The sequence below is a fragment of the Amblyomma mixtum genome, chromosome 3 (assembly GCF_055824585.1).
Source record: "Amblyomma mixtum isolate Tamu chromosome 3, ASM5582458v1, whole genome shotgun sequence".
In the NCBI taxonomy this organism is placed as follows: Eukaryota; Metazoa; Arthropoda; class Arachnida; order Ixodida; family Ixodidae; genus Amblyomma; species Amblyomma mixtum.
The window spans coordinates 267,411,547-267,435,471 of NC_143014.1; the positions used below are offsets into that span (position 1 = coordinate 267,411,547).

At 47.1% G+C, this 23,925-nt stretch overlaps 1 protein-coding gene across 1 annotated transcript in view; it reads left to right on the plus strand.

The window, feature by feature from the left end:
• Positions 1-23,925, plus strand: part of LOC149354674 (uncharacterized) — a 44,450-nt gene that overhangs the window by 11,652 nt on the left and 8,873 nt on the right. The window contains exons 3-6 of the mRNA XM_089577538.1: positions 13,963-15,872; positions 20,496-20,537; positions 22,219-22,284; positions 23,389-23,564. Of these exons, the coding sequence (XP_089433664.1) occupies positions 13,963-15,872; positions 20,496-20,537; positions 22,219-22,284; positions 23,389-23,564 (2,194 nt within the window). The remainder of the gene's footprint in view (positions 1-13,962; positions 15,873-20,495; positions 20,538-22,218; positions 22,285-23,388; positions 23,565-23,925) is intronic.

Sequence of the window (23,925 nt, forward strand, 5' to 3'; positions counted from 1 at the left end):
AGGAGGGTTGTGTGCATATGGCCCAGGCGGCTTCGCAGCGTACTCCTCGGCGGAGAAGGCATCTTCGACTGAGGCTGAGAGAGAGAGAGACGACTTTATTCACACCGACATGGGCCTCGGGGCAGGGGCTCAGCCAGAGGAAGGGTCTCCCCCTTGCCGGCCCTCCTGCGCCGCGACCGCAGAAAAGGTCTCGGAGTAAGCCTCCTCCGCCAGGTGTAGGACGTCCGCATTTGGGCTCCGGATCTTTGCATCTTTTGTACGTCCGCATTTGGGTTCCGGATGTAGGACTCCCAGGCAACATGACCAAGGGGATCAGTCTTTTTAGCTCCCGGAGATTCGGGGCATTGCCAGATTAGATGATTTTGACTCAGAGGTACGTTGCAGAGCGATTGCAGTCGCCTGTAAGATCAGTATGCAGAGTAACATAAGGGAAGAAGCAATTGGCCTGAATTTTTCGCCAGTCCATACATTCTGACGGTGTTAGGGACTATCTCGTGATGGATAGATCCTTTGGCCTAGTCTGGGAGTCTCAGAAAACTCCTTGTAGGTGATGAGGGGCAGTGGCGTAGCCAGAAATTTTGTTCGGGGGGGGGGGGGGGGGCGCTCATGTTGCATAGCGGCCTCGTCATAGAATTTGTGGAGGGATCAAACGCAAGAATAATAACTGCATTGCCATTGACAATGCCATTGTGTATTAGATAACGCTACGCACTCTACACCTATAACTCCATTAAATCTACGTATATAACCCAAAGTCACTCTATATAATGTGTCAAACAAGGCAAATAAACATCTTGCGCAATCACAGATAGTAAACTTTACATACGGAAATATATATTTTTTTAAATAAAAGAATGCATTCGTATGTATTAAAAACCGTGGCAGATATAACTGATACCAATTCTTCCATGTTTTTGCATATTAAATATCACACGAAGTCTAGAACTATATCAGACCGAAACCAGCAAACCAATGCATGCTGCTGATATGAAAAACGTAAAGGGCATCAAAAGAGCAAGTAGAGGAAAAATATTTTAATGAATCTTTGTCGTTCAAGTACCTTTACATTCTTGTACTTATTCAACGGCCTGGAATAAATCTCAACTGCGCTGTCCTTCGTTCCAGTGTACTGCGCAGCAGCAGCTATCAGTGGTCATGTATTGCGAGTAATTGCACCGAAATTTTGTTGCAACAACGAGCACATGTATAAACGAGGAGTTTTGCAAAATATTCAATAGAAGTGCGAAGATAAAAAGAATTATTAGAAATGCGATGATACCACTTGATAATGGACAAAAAGTGTCAATGTAAACAAAGTCACAGTATGTATACACAAAACATCGCAACAAGATATTTAAATACACCTATAACTCGATTAACTCTAAGTATCTAAGCCAAAGTCACTCTATATAATGTGTCAAACAAGGCAAATAAACATCTTGCGCAATCACGGATAGTAAACTTTACACACGGAAAGACAGACGATCCAGGCAAGAACAAAACTATGATAGCAGAAGTCGCGATTGTACTTGGGCCATGCTGTGGTCGCGACAGCACTATATGGTTAGAATAATACAGGAGCAATGCAGAAATCAATACGAAAGTACGTATTTTTTAACTGCCTGCATGGCGACAATTATTCTGCCCCCATAATTACAGAAGGGCATTCCTTTCGTTCAAAAAAAAAGTAAAACCAGTTAGCTAAAAAGAAAAAAGGATAAACGAAAGCCACGAATGATACCGCAACTTGAAATAACCAATATCCGAGTGTAGATGTCGGGAAACGCCGCTTTGGCAGGGCTTTCAATAAGAAAGGTCAATAAAGATCAGTTATTGATGTCCTCAAAATTCTCGTATTCGCGTGGTAATTTTGATCATGATGCCAACTGATGCTTGCGTTACGTGACTCCAGGCGCATGGGCGTTGCCACGGAATCCAACCCAAGTTAGCAATGTTCGCGCCGAAATGTCTTTTGTAGTCTTAAAAAGATATTGTAGGTGACAAAATCCAGAATGACTTCCGGCGCCGGTGGTTGTTTTGGTCAGCGGCGCGTGACAGTTCGAAAAAATTTAGGGGGGGGGGGGGGGGGGGGCTGATGCCCTATAACCCCCCCCCCCCTTCCTTGGCTGCGCCCATGATGAGGGGGTCCTTGTCTCCGGGTAGCGGGGTCTCTACGGCCGCTCGGGTGTATACATCTCGAGCGAGGCGATGGGCAGCTTCATTGCCTGGGAGACCCTCATGAGCTGGAACCCAGATGACTGAAACCTCCCGGTTTAACGGGTGCTTCTTCAGTAGACTGGCCGCGTGCCTGGAAATTAGGCCTTTGCCGAAGTTCCTAACAGCCGCCTTATTGTCTTAGAGAAGAGTTTTGGCTCTGGTACGTGCGCATGCTAGCTCTATCGCAGCCCCTTCAGCTATTAAAGCGTTATGCGTATTAATGGATCCAATTACCTTCTGGAGTGGTTCCCATCTAATACCGCTATGACTGCGGCCCCTTCTAGCCCGCAGGCAGCATCACAATAGGCAGATTGATGAGGAGGGTCTTTCATTAGTATACTTTGAATAAGTTTTGCTTTATGCCCCTTTCTTTCCTTGTCGTCGATCGGGTGCATATTCTTAGGAATCGGTGCAATTTTGAGTAGGTTAAGCGTTTCAAGCTCCAGGGGTTCAGCTACATAGGGTGGTTCTCCTGACGGAAGCCGTAGTTCTTGTAGTATTTTTCGGCCGGCTACAATGGAGTTGAGCCGCTAGATCTGCGCCTCCTTGACCGCTTTGGCAATCTCTTCCCAGGTATTATGCATTCCCATAGCTAGGACCTCCTCTGTAGACGATTTGGGGGGATGCCTAAAGCCCTTTTTATGACGTTCTGATCATTATCTCAAACTTTTCCGCTTCGCCAGAATTGAGATTGAGAAAGGAAGAGGCATAAGCTATCCTGATGATTATGAAGGCACGAACCAGCCTTATTAGGCAGTGTTCTCTGAGGCCTTTGTTCATGAGGGAGATTCGCCTGAATATCCCCGTTACTTTGTCGATATACGTCTGAAGCTTTTTAAGGATAGTGGTGTTTTGCCCATTCTTCTGTAGAAAATACCCCGGAATCCTAATAGTGCTGACTTTTGGAACCTTATTCTCTCCCACGTATAACTTCACTGGTTTGTGTAGGTGCGGTAGCCGGGATTCTCTGGTTAGTTGTGCTTTGCTGCACATTGAGAACAGTTCAGATTTCTGATGAGAGCAAGATAGTCCTCTATCTAGGGCGTAGTTCTCAACTATATACGCCGCTTCTTGCAGTCTACGCGAAATATTGGCGCTGGAGCCTCCTTCGGTCCAAATTGTGATGTTGTCTGCATAGATGCTATGCTTGATGCATTCTATTGTATTCAGCTGGGACGAGAGATATTTCACTTCAAAATTGAAAAGTAATGGGGAGAGGACAGATCCTGGGGCGTCACTCTGCCCCCGGTACTTATTGGATCGGATCTGAGTCCCACGAAGCTAACTTCAGTTTTCCTGCAGGTGAGGAAATCTGACATAGTTGAAGCACTTGCTTCCCATTCCCACCGAGTTGAGGCCTTCGAGAACCGCTCTCTGCTCAACATTCTCAAAAGCCCTAGTGCGATCAAGTCCCAGTATGGCTCTATATGATTTGTCGTCCTCGGGAGCGTCCAGGATGTCGTGCTGTAATCTGAGCATGACATGAACACTTAATCCCGGCCTGTACCCTACCATCTCCACTGGCCAGAGTTCCTTGGTTTCTATATGTTGAGAGATCGTGAGTTGGACCACTTTTTCCATGAACTTTCCCAGACAAGAGGTGAGAGATATGGGCCTCATGTTGGATAGTTCGTTTCTTGCTCGGTTTAGGGATAAGGACCAATTTTGAGAATTTCCACTCCTCTAGAATTTCAGCCCCTTCCCAAATTTTATTCATTAGTTCGCAAATGAAGTGTAAGGAGTGATCGTCTATATCTTTAAGCATGGTGTTTGTGATACTGTCTGGTCCTGGAGCAGATCTCGTTTTGAGATCCTGCAGGGCCGCCCTAATTTCTGCCATTTCAATAGGAGCATCTATGGCCTTATTCTCGGGCCCAGTATAGCTAGGTAGAGGCGGCTGGAATCCTGACATGTATATGTAAAAACGCCTTTAATGTCTCGGGCTCCACCTCTGTACTGCCAAACATCGTCCAAAGCAAACTCTCCAAATGGCGCGGCAACTTCAAATTCCGAAAACATTGCCGCAGCGCAAGCAGCCGTCTCCAGCAGCTCCTCGTTTCCCCCTTTGATCTTATGCTTGATCTTACAGGGTCTGTTCTGAAAGTAGTAGGACTGGTTTTTTCCTGGACAAACGGGTGGACGAGAGGCGATCTGCGCGTGCAGGATCGTTGAAGGGGGATATCGGGAATGCTGGGGAAAATCGGCAGTCGGCTTTCGGCCGTTGAAGAGGGCAGGTCGCTTGTGCTGTGAACCCCTGTCGAAACGTTTCGTCACGCAGAATCATAGAGCGTTTTTCTGGATCAGCGATACGTGATCAGCCCCGCCGCGGTGGCTCAGTGGTTATGGTGCTCGGCTGCTGACCCGAAAGACGCGGGTTCGATCCCGGCCGCGGCGGGTGAATTTCTTTGGAGGAGAAATTCTAGAGGCCCGTGTACTGTGCGATGTCAGTGCACGTTATAGAACCCCAGGTGGTCGAAATTTTCTGAGCCCTCCACTACGGCGTCTCTCATAGCGGGGGGGGGGAGCGCATCTCTGTAATGGCCATACCCTCGCCTTTTTTTTCGCGCACGTCGCATGCTTAGCTGTGAGCTCACTTCTCAGCGCTCTGTGGCATGCTCTGGAGCGTTGCAAGTCATACTACGCACGATAGTACGTTGCACACTACGTTGGGGTCACGCCTTGAACGGTGACTTCTTGGAAACTGTTTTGGCTTAGCAAATACCCTTTATTTTCTCCAGAAGTGTCCACCGCAATATGTGAGCTTAATTCGCAGCGTTCGTTCGAAATCGGGCCATTTCGTTGGGTGGAATTAGGGCATTCGCTTATTCCAAGATACATGAAGCGACTGGCTCCCCAAACAGCGCTCGGTGGCCTCCGGAGCTGCCTATTCGAAATTTGCCTTCCCCAGCTGGCTCTCCTACTTGAGGCTGTCTTTCTTCGGCTTCGGTTGAGCGAACTACATGCACTCTCCCGGAAATTAGTCGGAAAATTTTTACGCTAATTCTATTCACTGCTAAATCCGTATTAGTCGCTTCTCGAAACATTCTCGAAATCTCTGATCTTCCTATGCTCCCCTGATTTAAGACTGTCTTGCAGTGCGATCAAATAGCCTTCCTTGGTCGCTTTCTTGTACGTTCTTTCTTCCACAAACTTCAGACGAGGAGGAAAACATTCATTGACAGCTAAAAAGTTGGTTGATCTCAGATCTCAGCCCGTGAGCCCAATGGCCCCTTGGTGAGCCCAATGGTCCCCTTTCCGCCAGGATCTTCTGAACACCGGGCTAATTAATTGGTGCTCAGGGTGGCCTGCCAACGGTCACAGGTTGTGTAAAATGTTTCTTCCGAGTTTAAGCTTATTTCGAAAAGCCATGCAATGTGAAACATTGTATGTCCCGTTCAAAGTGTCTGGATTAGGCAGAATGTTAGTTTGCATTCTCCCAATTATGTGTGCTCCCTTATTCAGATTCTTACTGTCTATGCGAAAAACTCTTCTGTTCACCCTGTAGTATTTCTGTGATGTCCGCATACCTTCATAGCGGGTTTGACGGGTCGCCAAAAGAGTGTGACGGCTGCGTAAATAAGGGCTTGGAAAAGTGTGACTTGAGCCTCAGAGCCACCCGTCTGATTTCCTCTGGGCGTGTTCGTGGGCCGTGGGTTCTCAGTAGCAAAACATTGCTCGCTTCTGCTTCTTTTAGCATATTCCACTACGGTTGGCTTACTCGCCCGCAGATGAAATTCCGCATTGCTGTTAGAGAATCGGACATCACTGCTGCATTCCGGTTCCACAGGATGGCAAAAGCCAAGGCTGCCTCTTCCGCCTCCGTTGCATTCTGCAATGTTTATTATTTCGCTCAAAATGGGAGAGCTTTCGGGCGTTGCCATCGATATTGCTGATATCGTGTTCACGGGACCTGTTGCATCTGCGCCTCAGCGTTGGGATAATGGACAATTTACGAAAAATGCAGATTTAGGAGTTCGAGGTACTTTACTGCACCTACGCCAGACGGCTCACGGCGCGTCTCGCCTCAGGGTACACGCTTGGCAGCGTCCTAAGTCGCTTACCAGTCGGGATGGGCAAAGAGGTTCTGGTCCTACGGGCCCACCGTAAACGTGCCGCATAGGTCTAGATTTCAGCTACTCTTGTTGCTAGCTCGTCGAAGGCCAAACTTCCTGCGGCCAGTGGCATTTTGTAGAGAAAGTCTGACTGATCCAATGAAGCGCTCATAAAACTTGCTCCACCATGTGGCGCGTTTATCGATGAACTTTCATTCTCTCGAGCCTTCTGGCTTTCTAATATAGGCTCTGTAGGTCTGTTTTCTTTCTGGAAGAAGAGTTCGTTGCCAAAGTAGATGACACTTCGTACCTCTTCGTGAGCTCAAGGGTCCGGACACCATCAAAAACGATTGCTCTGAGATCTCTTGCAGACAATAAGTGTGTTCCATTGCCACACCGGCATGAGCGCTGGTGCAAGCAGACGCAGACACAGCTGGTGATAGAACGGGCGCTTATTTTGGTGCCATAGGACAATATACAGGACCGCGAAACTTATAAATAGTTGTCTGTTCATGCGTGAACCCGCCGGCACGCACCCTTTCAGACTTAAGTAGAGAGAATTCAGTAGAAGCATTTGGCATAGCGCGCACCATCGCTTGAACAGCTTACCGCGTACCGCGCGCCACCACTGCGCATACAGGTCGTCCTGCAGGCACCAAGCGCCGACCAACTGTAGCCAGCTGTGGGCACATCTGCCGCATCGAAGCTATTGCGCATGCGCAGTGACGGCACGTGATGTAGAGGAACTTCTTGCTGGGCGAATTGGTGCATAGCTTTCTTGGGATGGTGTTGCGCACGCGAACAAACATACACAGGAAGGAGCAGAAGACAGAAAGAGCGCAATTGCGCTCTTTCTTTCTTCTGCTCCTTCCTGTGTATATTTGTTCGTGTGTGCAACACCATCCCAAGAAAGGCACGTGATGCTCTGTGATAGCGATGACGGTACGCACTATGCGAAAAGTATGAAGTTCCTCATCGCAACAGGCAGGTTTGGGATACCGCCGGAATGCTCGCGTCGCCAGGTCCTGACTGCGCATACCTCAATGTGCGGTATGACGTGCAGACTAGGGTAAGGAGTTACAAGTGGCCGCACCCACCGCTCGCCGGATTTTTCATCACCGGTTGACTTTCGGGGTGGAGTTGCTCTAGTTCTTCGCACAAGGTGCTTCTTGTAATCTCCTGAAGTTAGCTCGCATCAGCGAGTGCCCGCGTACGGTAGTCTACGGCCACCGTATCAGCCTGACAGCTGTACTGCTCGAATTGCTGGCATAGCGCGCCTTCCGTGCTGGCCGCTTTTCTGGCGAAGGCGGCAGTCCTTCGGTGGATCGCACCCTTCAAACAGTTGTTCCTCCACGCCTCACATCAGGCGCCGCTCGTGTTCGTTTTGGGTATAGCACGGTCGGCTCCATTAGACAGGCGCGTCATGTCCTCCACGAACATGGCAACACGATCCTCCATTCGCTGCGCTAGAGACTGGAGGCTCATTACGGCCCTTTTCTTTTCTTGGTCGGGAACGTGGTGAGCAGCTGCCGACAAGAAGCTTGCTGGTCATTCGAAGACTCATTGTTATGAAACCACAGTTTAGCTGTCCTGTAGTGCAAAGAATGCATTTTTCGCCACACTGTCGAAACTATCAACCTTCAACGAGCCGACGAAGTGGCTCAGTGATTACGGTGCTCGGCTGCTGACCCGAAAGACGCGGGTTCTATCCGGGCCGCGGCAGTCGCATTCAAATGGAAGCAAAATGCCACAAGCCCATGTACGGTGCGAAGCCAGTGCATGTTAAAGATCCCCAGGCGGTCGAAATTACCCGAAGCCGTCTACTACAGCGTCCCTCACAGCCTCAGTCGCTTTGGTACGTTGAACCCCATAAACTCCAACGGCCTCGGCCTTGTAGCTGAGAAAGGGTGTTGGTGCGCGCGGTGCGTGGAGCAAGAGCTTCTGGGAACTCCCTGCCAGCTGTCTTGCTTGCCTTGCCGTCAAGGATATCGTTCTCGGAGTTGTTGTGATACCATCAAACACTGCAGATAGGCCACGTACAACAGGCTCACGTTGTGGGCACTGATCCTATCCATACATTGCAAGTCTGCGTCGGCCTCTTCACGACAGACGTACGTGAGCCACTAGGCCTCGCACATTTGCAATAAATCTCAGCGGTAAACGGTGAACTCATTACGAGTACATGTGGTCGCAGTCGAACATTGGCACGAGGGTAGTAATCGAGATGTCCAAGCGTAAACAAAACTCTAGCAGGTCAAAAAATGCAGTTAGGCTACATGGCGACACTGAGTGTTTAGCGGTGTGCTGATAGCTTATGTAGAAACAGTTACCACCACTATGAGCGATATGATTGACCGTTGGGAAGGATGTGGTATTCAATGGATATGCCCTTCCTTGAAGTATGCGAGATGGCTCTCATCCAGGCTATCAGCACATCATATTCCCTCAACTGAACATAGCTGTTCCGAGTTTTATACTTTAAATATACAAAAGACCAAGTCTAGTATACTGCCCAGTGCTGCATGAGCCCAATTTGAATTAAACTAGGACGATGAACGCCAACGCAGGTATTTTGAGCGCATAGTCATAAATCAAATAAGTCGCTTCTTTTTCCACAAAAGAAAGCCTAAAGCCAGTGCGACATATCTCTGAACGCTAAACTCCAAATTTCATTATATTTACAGACTGAGCATAGTATCCGCACTCAAATCAAGGAAGTTTAAGAATCCCATCCTCAGCACGTCACTAAAGTGCATTTTAGGGGCTTCGGGGTAAGTCTGCTAGATACCTGGACACCGCAACATGGCTTGTATTGAGATATAACTGACCAAAAATGCTGCATCAGCCACCCTTCGTGAAACCATACACAGTGAACACTTCCTCATACCAGGACTTCAAACGATAGATACGCAGAGAACTCTGGATAAAACGAGTCAGTGGTACAAGCAATTAAATAAATCCATGCCATCAAACCACAAAAAGGCAAAAACAATTGAAAAGGAATGCAAGCACAACACATGCTCTCCAGGCTGATATGAAGGCATACGCACTTCGCCCACTAGCACATTTTTAGCAGTAAGTGAGAATCGCAGTGTTCAGAGTGTGTAATTAGTCTTTTTCTGCTTCACCTCTTACTCAAGTGTCTTACCACTGTCACTGAAGGAGCCCCTTGATCTCTTAAATGTAACGATTCGTTCTTTACAGCTGTGCATGGCCTTGGCCGCAACTCTAGCGCATGCCAACGAGCTCACATGTCTTCCTGTTGACCGTGGACAGCCTAGCCAGCCTTAGTATACCGCGATTGTTGTTCAGGGCGCTATCAACACACGCACGGCCCAAGACATGGCCGAATTTAGGTACACCTGCCGGACTGCCATCCTCGACTACGCGCGACTCCTTTTTTTCCGCTATCCGTATTGACTTCACCGCTTAGAAAAGGGTCTTGGAGGAATGTTGTAATAAACGGCGGGAGACTTGTCCAGAATAATTAGCCCCGTTTCCTTGGCCTATGAGTCGATACGGGCTGCGGAAAAAGTGGGCACGCGGAGGTAATTCCGCTGCGAGCATCTTTTAGAAAGTTAGCTCTACTCACGGCGGTACACTCCGGAAAGCGCCTCACGCCGGTACTTTGAGCTTCAAGAACAGCCAAGGTAAAAGCGGGAATTAGTCGATTTTGCTACTGTTTGGGTATTTGTCTAGGCGTAGTATATGTCACGTGATCAAACATGAGTTGGGACTATTGCATAATTATGCAGTTATGTCGACTAATTAATGGGCCGAATGAATTCGCGAATTAGTTAATTGCATTTAAAACTAAATTTTGCACTATTGAATTGAGTCATATACCGTCGGAAAGCTTAGGTAGAGTGGAAATGCGCTGTGCCATTTAGCGACCAGAAGTAATTACAGTTAATTAGTTAACTGCAGTTAAAACCAAACTTTGCGCTATAGCACGCAGTCAAATACCGTTGGAAAGCTTAGGTGAAGTGTGAATGCACTGTCCTAGTTAGCGACCCGAATTAGTTAGCGTTAATGAGTTAATCTAAATTAAAACCAAAACCAATCATAAGCACACAACTACGCTCTTCTAAGTAGGTTTAACAGAGTTTAACCATTGCCAATATTTTGTCTTCACCACGCTGTCTTGTGGGATAGGGTACATTAAACCGAAGGCTATCACTTGTCTGATCATGGCTGCCCTTTGGACAATGAAAATCTTCTCGCGCTTTAAATTTCCACAGCTGTCACTCATCACGGTTCGCTTTGTAGCCAGAGGAAGTTAGAACCGTCAAGCACACCAAACGCATTGCCAAACGGTCAAACCATGCGGCCGTGGCTCGAAAATAAACAGCACAAGCGATTTGAGAAGCACAGCGCGCTCGTCGCTGTCTGCGTGAAACAGTTTGCTGAACGGGGGAACTTTTGGGACCTTCTAAACTCTTTTCAGCATGCTGCCACGCACTGCTCCCCCCCCCCCCCTCCCCACCCCTTATAAAAAAAATATAATCGCGATTCCTGGATTGCGGCGTAGCGTGGGAAAACGGGGACGATAGAGTTCCATTTGATTCGCTGTCTGGACATGGCTTTTTTTAAGAGCGGCAAAAGCTGCATACCGGGGAGAATTCTTCGCATGCTGCAGAATCACCATCACTAACACATCTTTCTGAATCACTGCATAATCAGTATCACACACCTGAAATCCTTAGAGCGAGTGGATGATAGGAGTCTGTTCCGGTCAACCTGGGTAGGAGTCTCTACTTAAGCAGGCTAACTTCCGCCAAAACATGACTGCCGACTCCTAGTCACTGGAACGGGGTGAGCGTTTGATGTTCATGTTTTGCTGACCGTAAGGCAGAGTGAGATATTTAAAAGGCCAGAGAGGACGGGACAGGAAGAGAGCAGAGTGCATCAGGTAACAAACATGATTTAATGACATCCTAATCGAAATCAATAAAAATTCAGGGGGGGGGGGGGGGGCTTTGTTGACCTAAAGAGCGGTGAGCCGGAAGCTTTAAGCGCGGTGGTGCTGCTTGTGTCACTGATGTGTGGTTAACGTGTTAAGCTTCACCTCTAAGAGTGGAACGCGACAGCGTCTTTCAACGCTGCCAGGGAGTTCACAGAACGCCATCGCCCGTTCGGCTCTACGCCTTGCTCGTTGGTAAATTGGTTTTTGAGGAAAGGTATCAGTCTCGCATATCTCGGTGGATACCTGAAGCTCGCCGTAACGGGAAGGGAGGAAGATGGGAGTGAACAAAGACACCATATTTACTAGACGCCCCTTTGTTCATTTCAAACCATCGAGCTGGCATGGCGCAGTGGTAGCGTGCTCGTCTCGCACTTCGGAATCCCTGGTTCGATTCCCCAACTCGACCAATTTCCTACTCGGTTTTATTTATTTATCTGGTCTAACTAGAAAGGTTAATTAGGCTACTTGGTCAATTAAGCAATTAACTAACCTCTGTCCCACTTACTTGGAGCATCACTATACCATACCTTTAATTGGTTGCATGGTTAATAGCCAAATTACAATTGGCCCGTTTGAAATTCGCGCACTGTGACGTCACGACCATTTCGACCAATTAAAAAGCGTGACATTTCTGTCGACAAGTCCTGCTTACAACGATGAGGCATTAAAGGCTTCCGCCTTAAAAAAAAAAGAAATGGGCTTGGGCCAGGCATGTAATGCGAAGGCAAGATAACGGGTTGTCGTTAAGGGTAACGAACTGGATTTCAAGAGAAGCAAAAGCGTAGGAGTCGGAAGAAACGTATGTGGACGGATGAGATTAAGTTAGCGGGGATATGGTGGTCGGGGCTGGCACAAGACAGGGTTACTTGGAGAGAGGCGCGAGAGGCCTTTGTTCTGCAGTGGACGTAGTCGGGCTGATGATGATTATACCTGTAAGTCCTTTACAGAGTAGAAAGAGTGGCGATATGCACCGTAGTAGCACCACAGATAAATACAGAGCTCAAAGCAACAAATTGCAGCGTACAGAGAGATCTTAATAGCGGCACAACACTACACCAATAGACAGATGCATTAAGCAACACTAGAAATATTTCCCGTAGCTACCGCAGCCTTTCGACGAGAGGATGCTGGAAGACCTCGTCCGTAGACGTTGGCTTCCAAAGTCACGCGCTTTCATCGCTGGCTCGATACGCTGAGCGGCAGTGGGGTTGTCCGGGAAGTTCTGCGGTACACGTTAGTTCGAAATACACAGTCGGAGAAGAGACATTACGGCACGGACTCTCTTGTAGCAAGCAGCCTTTTTTTTGCTTAAAGGGCACCGCGTCTGGTCGTAGTCTAGCTCCAAAACGGGGAACAAATATAGGCTTGACGCCGCAGTCGTCCTTTTGCAACCTCCTGTCTGCACGCGCTATTGGCCACGAAAAGGAAACGTTAGACAAAGGCACTTCCCCGGCGGCAATTGCTCTGGCCTGCAAGCGGAGAGGAAGGGGCGTCGCCACACTAAACGCAACGCTACGCACTGCTGCCGGTGATTAGATGAACCCTCGCGATCGTACGAGAATGTTCGACGGTTCGCAGGGCGTGCTTCTATTCTCGACTTACCAGCTCCTTAATGCGCACCGATCTAGTGATCTATTGACAGCCATTTTGTGGGCCCCATGCACTCCACTCATTGGTTAGAAGGCTTAGACAAATTCACCCCGGGATCATCTTAATAATCTTGAGAATGTGCTGTCGCCTGTCCGAGGCGCCTGCGATACAATAGAGGCGAACTCAAGGCGCCTGTATACTGTGCAGTGTCAGTGCGCATCGGACTCGACGTGGTCGAAATTCGGGTTCCTCCACCACGGCGCCCACGTAGCCAACGGGAAGCTTCGGGACGTTATACCCCATATACCATAAAACATCTTAATGATCAATGCCGACAATTTGCCTTTCTCCTTGGCACTCTTCGGTCACAGCTGCTTTTGCGGCATAATCGTCCGTCCGCCATCATGATCGGAATAACCAGCGTGCCGAGTGCCCTCAAACTTTGGAAAAAAATAGTTGGCTTTCGAAATTGTACCCTAAATGAAAAACGGCAGTATGTCGAACGACAGCGCCGTGGACCCTTTAATCCCCAGAACATCTTGCCAGTTGGTCCTTTGTGTCTGCATGTTCACTGAGAGAACGCGAGCATTACATCAAGAATTAGTGAGGGGGTTGCGGAAAAGCGAGGGAACAACTTTTCTGTGCCAACCAACATGTTCTCCATCCAGCCTTGATGAGGTTTTCGCTAGAAGGTTTTTCATAAATTATGCGAAGTGAATAGTCGAAAATTTTCAGAACAGAATTCAGCCCTATCAGGTGAGAATTTGTTTTGGATTTCAAAAACCTCTGGTTCGTTGTTCATGCGCCGGATGGCTTTCAACAAGTATGTGCTCAAGTTAATTACCGTAGTCGAATTGTTTTCGAGTCTAAGGTTCTAGAAGCAGGTATGAGAAATGCTCAATTTTTGAGTGCAGAAAAAAACGAACTTTCTTTCTTGTGTACTTAATTTGTTAAAATTTTTTGTAGCTTTCCTGTCTTGGGAAGAACCCAGAATAAAATCGTCTATTTTGAGTCATGGAATAATTTGAAATGAAATTAAATGTCGAATTAAATCCCAGGACGAGTATTATGACGTAACAGTGAATCTCGTGAGTTCTGTTCAGCATTTCATCGTGCTGTACGTTTTTTTTTCCTCAGTCTGGCGGCTCAACGTGACGGCGCGGATTCACCCGTAACGCCTTTCGAAGGAAAGAAACAAGAAGCAGAAATGGATTTATCCCACACCGACAACCTTGCACGCAAAGGTGCCGCTACCAATACGGAAACAAGTCCACAGAAAGAAGTAAAAAAAAAGGCTGTGACCATAAACATCCCTAGTGACTTAGGAGTTCCCATTGTTGCTCTCAAGGAGGCAGACCTGGAGCCTCTGAAGTCAAAATACACCGACTGTGTATGGGTACATATATACTCCGAAGATACGGATCTGCTGTACACTTTGCCAAAAGATTCGAGTTTCGTAGAGCAAGTCCGTCGTCGCACAGCCGAAGGAGGACTACTCCCCTCGGAACCAAGAATGGTGGATGGAATTATCAGGATGCGACCAGTCCGTTACAGATACCCTTTAAGAAAGCATGGAGCCGTACTCCATCTAGACCCAAAACCAGTCAAAAATTCTGAAACGAAAGTCCTTAAGGGCCGTGATGCGCAACCACAGCAGCGCACCCGTCAAAAATTGCCTTCCGCGCCAGATAAAGAGAATACACCACACCTGGATCACGTGGTGGAAGAAAGTAAAGGAGAGTCTTACGAATTGGACAGTGACTTTTTGAAGGCCTCAAGCTGTCACCGTTCATACAGCTTACCACAGGGTAGAAAGCCACATAGGGTGCCATTAGCAGCTGTCAATTCATCAAGCACTACAGCTAACGCTAAAAAACCATGCAACAACGGCAAGAAACAAGGACCTTTCGAACCACCTACTGGGGCTAGCTCAAGTCGCCCACATTTTGAGCAGCATGCAAATATGACGCAGCACACATTTCCTGCTACTGAAACTGATACTGAGGCAGGTCAAGGTAGAGCACGCTATGTAAATACGAGGTCCTCAAGTAATTTTGCTGAGAATTGTACGCCGCGAGATCGGACAGGGTACATGGAACAATTTTTACATAGTGAGCCCTGGACCGCACTCTCTCCCACACTCGTTGAACGAAAAAGTGTATTCGCTAGACCAAAGACTCCCTCACCAGAAAGAAGACCATGTTTCGAAGAATTTCGTGCACCGAAAAAAAGCCTAGCTTCAGTACTTGGAAGAACGAAGATTTCTAAGCCCTCTGCGCGTTTTAAGAAGCAACCTAAAGAACGGTCAAAGGCTCTCACTGACGTACGGCAAGTGGATGGAGAACCAACGAAGAGCACAGCTTCATCCAAGGGAGAAGAGCTTTGCAGCAGCAAAGAAAAAGGCTTGGCAGATTATCACTCTCTGAATACGTCCCTACGCAGAGACAGTTCACAGACGGCAGAAAATGCAGGAATGCTGCGAAGTGAAGATCAGCAGCACGACTTGCATGAGAAGCCACGCAAAGGCCTATTTTCAGGTGATGGTTTCGTTTCAGTAAAAAAAAAGTTTAAAGAAAGCACGCAAATAATACGGGCCATAAAAACACCTTCTCGGTCACGTGAACCAACATTCATTGAGAAGTATGGAGAATACGTGAAGTTGTTAGGGTCAGCTCAGAAGAAAGGAGACCAGCCCAGCCCACGATCGAGCAATGCAGAGGATGCTCCTGAAGCTTCTATCATGCCTGCGAAAGTCTCGTGTTCAGCCGCGACCACACCGGAGAAAGTCCGCCAGCACAAAGAAAACGTGGCCGGGGCAAGGGAGAAGAAGCAGAGGCGATTTTCAAAGCTGTTTGCAGCTTGGGGATGGCTCTCTGATGAGAGCAGCGGTGAAGTTGAGCCACGTCAGAAGGATGAGCACCGAGCTTACTTGCCACGTTTCAGCTGGAAGACTAAAAAAACTTCAGGAGCTCCGCCTATGAAAGTCGATCCCAAACAGCCTGCACCTGCTGAACAGCAGAGCCGGCAGTCCACTGAAGCAGTGAACGGTAAGTGCTCTTTCTCCGCCTAAGCATCCGCCTGGCATGCGGGAGGTGCGGGGCTTGATTCCGCGCCTCCCTTCCCAGTGCCGCCGTGGACAGTGGCTTTTTGGACAAAGCTGGTCTTACGCACTTAAAACCTGTCATCGTAACCCCCAACAGGCTATTTCACAGATATATGATAGCTCAAAAAGAATTAAATATTCACTGCCATAAAATTTGTTCTATTCCTAAAAAAAATGAAAGGCATTTATGTTCAGTTATTTTTTTCATCACCCGAAGCAGCTTCCGCAACTAAACAGGTACAGGGCCTTTTAGTAAAAGATCCCACCACGTGATGACAACGAAAACAGTGGTAGCATCACACAGCACCTCCTAGGCGCACCACAGAATTACGCGACGCTCATCATTATTTCTTGTTTTAAAAGGGATCCTTTTTTCTAGGCACGAAGTGGCCCTACGATTCTGTCTAGCATGGATTTCAAATGCAGCCGCATCACCCGCTAGCTGAAAGCAGCTAAAAAAAAGTTTTAAAAGTCGCGTGCATAACCGTAGACGCAGTCCCGCAAAGGAATACGCTAACGCGGAACTATTCGAACTTGTGTCCGAGTATATCACGTTTATGGGAAAAATGATATGGAGAAGGCACAAGTTAGTTATAATTCGCTTGAACGCACGCTTTTGTGCTTTAAGTGCTATGGATTGTTTCTGTATCGTTAAGTCTGTTGGCTGCCGAGCTCGAGGGCGTGGATTTATTCTCGGCCTTGGCGGCCCCCTTTGACTTAAGGCAAATTACAAAAGGCGCCCGCGTGGTGTTGAAATTATTGCGAAGCCCCCCACTGCAGCACTGCTTTCCCTCGCCCTTATGAATGCGAAAACATTGCATAGCTTATACAACGGAAAAGGCGTCCGCAGAAAGTATCCACAGATCGTTGTACCAAGTCACCTGATGTATGGAATGAGCTGTAGTGTAAGAAAGGGTGTAGTGTGTCGTTACGAGAAGACCGGATGTAATGAAGTGTCGCAGTAAGTTGTGACCGGAAATGAAGTTTTGTAGTATGTCGTAACTCCTTCACTACGGGCCGCCGTGGTGGCTCAGTGGTTACGGTTCTCGGCTGCTGGCCCGAAAGACGCGGGTTCGATCCCGGCCGCGGCGGCTGAATTTCGATGTAGGCGAAATTCTAGAGGCCTGTGTGCTGTGCGATGTGAGTGCACGTTAAAGAACCACAGCTGGTGGAAATTTCCGGAGCCCTTCACTACGGCGTCCCTCATAGCCTGAGTTGCTTTGGAACGTTAAACCCCAATGAACCAAACCAAGCATATGATGCAAAGAGCAAAAATGTAAATAATTTTAATTTCTGCCCTCATATCTACCATACTTCAAGTAACGCTCTCCCCCACATATTTATCAACGCAAGGCCAGAGTATAAGCTGCCAGAGATGCAGGACGCCCGCGGTAACATAAATTCGTGAAAAAGGTAGCCCTAACCTAAAACAGCCTGAAATTTATGCGGTCTTAATGCTGCATTCACAGACGAAAGAGCAGTTCTGAATTTTTCACTTGAATTCCTGCATGCGCCTTGGTGTTAACACAAGGTTTTCGTGGACCTTAGGCGCTCAGATATAAAAGTTAGCTAAACCGACTGAAATGTAAATAATTTTTTTCTTAATGAATGTCAAGGTTCTTGCATTTTTGTTTTCAAGGAGCCCTAATCATGAAGTCCTGGAAATTGATAACTTTTTCAGTGGGTGAGAATTAATGGGTTCATCCTTTATGCCTTAAAGTTTATTGTGCAGTCCAGGGAGGTAAAAAGTCTGATGTGTTTAAGCACACAAAAAATAGCATAAGAAAAGTACAAGAAAAAATTTGCTTTATTAGTGAGTACTAAGTAATGAACTGTTGCTCCTCGCGGCAGGTTATTTTAACGCGATAGCGTTAAAGCCCCGTTATGCAGAAAATCAGGCGTCGGTGTTGTCGACGTTGGCTTTGTCGGCGTGGGCGTTCTGAGCATGGCTCTGACAGGTGGTGCCCTGAGGGCAGCCTAGGAGGCAGGTGGGCCACCTAGGTCCTTGCTGCGTCATCACAACTACCCACCGGATAGTTAGTAAACTGCACACCATAGCAGGTAGCAGTTAAATTATTGATTGGTCGCTGGGCAACCTGCGTAGCATAAGTCCCACCATTGTGAGCACCTGCCATCGCAGGGCGGTGGTGCATCGCTTAACCGCTGCACCACTGCACCAGGATGGGCATCAGGACTCGCAGGGATCTATGAATGTAAAGTAGCCTTCTTCATATTTGGGAACTGACCCAATATGCTACCGCGCCGTACCCCTGCGGCGGAGCTTAATTGTCCCCTCGAATTTTTTCTGCCCCGTTCCATTTAGCTTCACGGCGGATTGCTGTAGGGCAGACATTTGCTAGAGCTTAGAAAACTTTTATTACGCATTGTCCCTCGAGGTCCTCGCCATTGCGCATGCCCTCCAGTCATTTTCCCTCCTTCCCTCTCTCCAAGAGTACACAGTCTATTCGGACTCACAAGCCGCTATACACCACATACAGAAACGCACCCTGACCCCTTCTCTCCAACAGGAGGTCGAACGAGCGGTCTCCGCACTGCAGCCTTCCATCGTTTTCCTCCGCTGGGTCCCTGGGCATTCAGGGATTGACGGCAATGAGCTGGCCCATCAGCTCGCCCGCGACACACTTTTCCGGGCACCGTTGATCCCCTGGCCCAAGCCCTCGGAGGACGGTGGGAGACTCACCCTTCGCCGCACCATAAAAGAGGTCTACCTTGAGCTCCGCCTCGACAAACGCCTTTACCCTCCCCCTCATCCATCACTCATGGTGCCGGAGTCTCGCCTTCTTCGGCACATTCAGATGAATGCAGTTATCACCCCGTCCCGCCTCTTCCTCTATCGCTATCGATCGGACCCTTCCTGTCCCAACTGCCCCTGTATCTATGCGGACCTGGCCCATTGCCTATTCTATTGCCCGGCTGCTCAGCAGTCGGGTTCCTTCCCCCCACCCTCTCTATCCATCACCACCTGGCTCGACTGGCTTGGCGCTGAAGGGGAAGAAGAACAGCGGCTTCTGGTCGCCCAGGCGGTCGAAATGCTCGGCCTGTAAATTATGGTTGATTAAAAGTCTTTTACTACTACTACTACTACTATTGCGAATACGTTCCGTATGTTAAATTCATGCCTATGATGACTTTTAACGGGGCACACAAGTGTAATCTGTCTGATAAGACTGACAAATTCGCTTACGTATTTCATATACTAAACTATTCATATTGTTTATGAAAGCATGCCGGAGAATTATGCACACGAGTGGATGCAATTATCCTCATTCATCATGCATTACTCTAAAGAGGCAGCGAGAGATAATCATTTAACTGGCAATTACCTTGAACTGAGTGGCGTAGAAAACCTGAGCCTTAGTATAGTAATGAGGAAAGAGCAGTACCAAGTTTCATCAGTGTATCCGGCTTTACAGCAATTGAAATGCATGCAGTGTTCTCGTGGAAGGTTTCTGTGTTTTTATAACATGGTTTTAATTTTCCAGGAGCAAAAATAATCTCTTGTTAAGCCTTCCTTATAAGTGAAATCATTTGCGATGTTCGAGCTGAAAACATTCCTGTGTTACATACATAAGATTTATTGCAGCAGGCACTATAAAAGGTCGCAAATAAATGAAGTTTTGTGATAATATAACCAAAGTTATGTTCTGAAAATAGCAATACAATGATCTAGAAAAAGCTCCACGTTTCTGTCCATTCGCCATGTGATTGTGGGCAAAGTTTTCCTATGTATTAATAGGAAAAATTCGGGAACACTAGTCCATCATTCCGTGTTTGTTGTAATTCTTGGATGGCTTCTTTATGGCATACAGTAGACAACTGGGCTGTTTCGTGCTGCATGTCTTTTAACAATAACGCAAACACTGGTTTATGGCATTTTTCGCAGCATTGAAGTTATGGGTTGTGTACTATTTTTCCTGCCATTGTACTGTTCTACTTTGTTTGGCTTTTCACTGTCCAATACTATGCCAAGGTTAGTTTTCAACAGGCATCAGCGAAGCACCTAATTTTCATTATGCTGCGTGCGGTGAGCAAAGAAGTCAAACGCGACGTAGGTTTTCGTGCTTCCTCCAACTCTCGCTCTCTGAGTGCCCTTATCCCGTCCTGGTTTCGCGCTGTTAAGCTCGTATGAATAATCGACTCTCAACCATTCATGTAGTGCAAGCTTTCCTCACTCCTAGCATAAGTTGAATGAAAAAATCACTCGCTTGAAAACAATTTTTTGAGAAAGAAAGTCGCGTATATCTGATTTTTATTTTCGCGTACATTTTTTTTTCATTGTGACGTACCATTGCCAAGCCCTCTTGGCAAGCTAAGTGTAGATAACCTGCAGTGGAGCTACTCTGTAGATAGCCTGACATGGCCTATGGTCCTACTTACGTGCGCTATTGTGAAGACTCGCTTCTGTCACTTGCTGCTGCCTGTGAACATTGTAATTCGTGGTGTAGAAGCAAGTTCATTGTGGGTGTAAATGGGCCATCAAAGAAAGCTAGGTAAAGCGTTTTCTACCTATCGATTGTTCTATATTTTGTTTGCTGTCCTGTTCCAGGCCGTACCCAGGCTGAATATCAGAACGCCGGTACACAGACATGTGAGTAATTGAACTCAGTGCAATGCTCCTAATATGTGTCCTGCTGTGCATTTCATGGATGACTTCATGGATGACTTCATGGATGACTGCTTGCAAGGGGACAACGCTGTAGTGCTATAGATCCAGACATCTGAAAATTGCACCAGAGCTTTTCGCTGGAAGGATAGGAGAGCTCAGTGACGGGAAAGTGAACGTCGAGTGTGTCGCCTAAAAAGCTTTTAACACTACTCCAGTCTCAATGTATTACAAAGTTCGGTGTTCAGTGCGCCAGGCTTCTTTTCTGTGTCATCTTGTTCTAGAAGGGTAATATTCAATCTGTTATGCCAGCAATGACTTGTATGAGCGTTTCATTGCGACCTGCGCATTCTTTCTGCCCATTGATAGCTGCATTGGCTTGTTTCGGTGGCTGATTTTTCTTCAGACATGAATCTCACCACCATAGCGAAAAAAGGTCGCAATGTATTCCTGTTTTATAGTAACGAAAAGTATCTGTTCTCATGCTACTATTTTATTAAGCAATCATTGGCAATAATTTAATGTCACAAGTTATGCCAGAGTAATGAAGGACTCTGGTTCTACTAAGGGTAGGGTGATTTTTGTCCACAGCTGCTTTTTTGGACTCAGTCATTACATGAGCTTCCACTATGCCGGAATCAATCTAAGGGACACACAGCATTCAAACGAAGGAAAATTTATCATGGACACGGAAGGCTATCCCAGGTCATCTAGAAAATATCTTCAATGAACTCTGAAGCCGCCATATATTGTCGATCCGCAGCAAAACGGCTCACATAGTGCAAATGAATAAGTTCTCGGGCTGCAGCACGCAGCTAGTTGGTTTTTTGGAAGGGATATTGAAACTTGTAACTGTTCACGAGGGAACCTGGAGAAGAAACACGAATATGGGCTGTTGAGCAAATACACATCCCTGTTCAGGTCACTATCATGATCTCGACGTGGCACCTCTGCCGCAGAACAGCTCTGAAGCAGGTAGTTTTCAATGTATCACGTAGCTTACTCAGACGAGCATTGCCCAGAAACCTTCTTGCCGTTCCTCTTTTTTCTCTGGCATATATCCCATGCTTACGTGGTACTACTTTCGTTTGATACTTTATATTCATTCACTGCATGTGGGGTGTCTCCCTCTCTTGGAATACGTGACTGAAACAAACATATCTACCTCACCCTGAGGCTCTCTACTCACCTATTTTTTAAGCAAACACAAATAACTTATTCTGAGCTGCCAAATTGTGCCGTACTTGCTTCATTTTTTTGTTCTTGATGCTTTCTAATATCCGAACAAAATAAAGAATCGGCAAGTTAATTCTAATTAATATTAACAATGCTGCTCACCTACTGATCGGAGCACGTCGTCCTTCAAAATTTTTGTAATACTCACATTAGCGACAGTAAAGTTCAGGAAGGCTCATGTGGCATCTAATGGTATCTTACATTCCCTGGCTGGCCTAAACAAACTTGACCAATCACAAACTCGCCTGGCATCTAGAAGATACCTCTCTGAAAGCCTCAGGTATATAAAATGAGATTTGCTGCAGCTTCATTAAAACTTCTCGTTCTTCCCTTGCCTAAGTGAGACGTTTAACTCGCAGCAACTTTTATCATTTGGAGATTGTGCCGGTCTGCGATCTTCAACCAAATTAACAGAAAGTGTCTCTTGCAGCATTTCAGTGCATGTTTGGGAAAAGGGTCAACACCGGGAGCGAAGCGGATAGGCCCGTGCCTAACAGTAAGTGGTTGTTCTCAGTCTTCTTTTCTTTTCTGCCTCATGTGCACCTTTGTACTGTCCCACAAGTTTTCGTAGGCGAGCAGAGATGACGAGTGCGAGGGAATGGCTTCCACAAGAGAATTGTTGTCACGCCCTCGCGAGCCAATCGGATGGGTCCAGAAGTCGTCGCCTCGCACACGCAGCTTCCACTCATCTCAGAGCAAGTCATAAAATGGAGTGTACAGCGTGTTTAACCTAGTACTGTGAGCAATTTTTCAAAATAGGCTTTTCGAGTTGAGCGCTTTTTCGGCACAGCATTGTCAGCTGTGGATGGAATCAGAATACAGCTAAGACGTGCTAACTAGCAGCCCAGCTAATATTGAATAGTTAAGTGTTTATCTGGTACTGTTAACCTCCTTATTTATTGAAAGGCTTGTAAGGCACCATAATATTCTTTTCAGCTTTTATAAGTTGAAAATGCGAATCGCCGCCGCGGTGGCTCAGTGGCTATGGTGCTCGGCTGCTGACCCGAAAGACGCGGGTTCGATCCCGGCCGCGGCGGCTGGAATTTCTTTGGAGGAGAAATTCTAGAGGCCCGTGTACTGTGCGATGTCAGTGCACGTTAAAGAACCCCAGGTGGTCGAAATTTCCGGAGCCCTTCACTACGGCGTCTCTCATAGCCTCAGTCGCTTTGGGACGTTAAACCCCATAAACTAAACTAAACTGAAAATGCGAATCTTGTTACCGCCCCAGAGCAAGGAATTTTGAGGGCGCACATGAGCGAAAGCAACACAGTGGCCAACAAGAGCGCTAGCCACGCGTACGAGCTCACGTTACGCACCGGTGCGGATGTGACGTTCTCCTTTCGCAGCGCCCTACTGTGAGCGGCGAGCGGGCAACTGCGCGATCGGAAAAATTCGTTTTTGCATTAGCCAGGGAAGAAACGCATGCAGTGCGCACCGTTGCTATCTTTGCTAATTACTCGTGGCTTTTCTACGGTTGTTTCTTTTCTCTAGAAACTCTGGAAAAAAGTAAAAGCTTCGTCCTGAGTGATTATATAGGCAGGTCCTACGCGCCACTGTGCAGCTTTACTGTTCTTTTAATGAGCCTTTCTTGCGTTTACAGCTCTTATCTTAAGGGAGAAGGACCTGCAGTTCATCGATTGGATGTCTGCGCCCGACGAAAACAGGGCTCCGTTCACATTTGGTACCATCGCGTCCACTAGCTCTGCTAGTTTTGGAATGTTAAAAATCAACCCAGACCAAGAAAAGCAGATGGCTTGCAACAACGAACACAACCTGGTTAGTCCCTGCACATGTGGCAGTCTTGGTTTTTCTTTACATACTGCATCAGATTTTAGTCGACAGTTCGGCAACTACTTTCAGATTTCAGCCACCTGCTACGTGCAAAATGCATAAGATGCGCTTGCTGCTTGAACTAAGATAAACTTTACATAATATAGCGCCTGCTCATGCATAGAAATGACAATGTGCAATTAACCTGAATACAGTGCACACTGCAAACCCTAGCCAGTACCTTGAAGAAATAAATGTGCGGATAACTCCAAATATTCGTTCAGTTTCCCATCGCAGGAGCAGATTCCCTACTTACAATGTACAGTTTAAACACAAAGTAAAAAATTGTTATAAAATTTCAAGATAG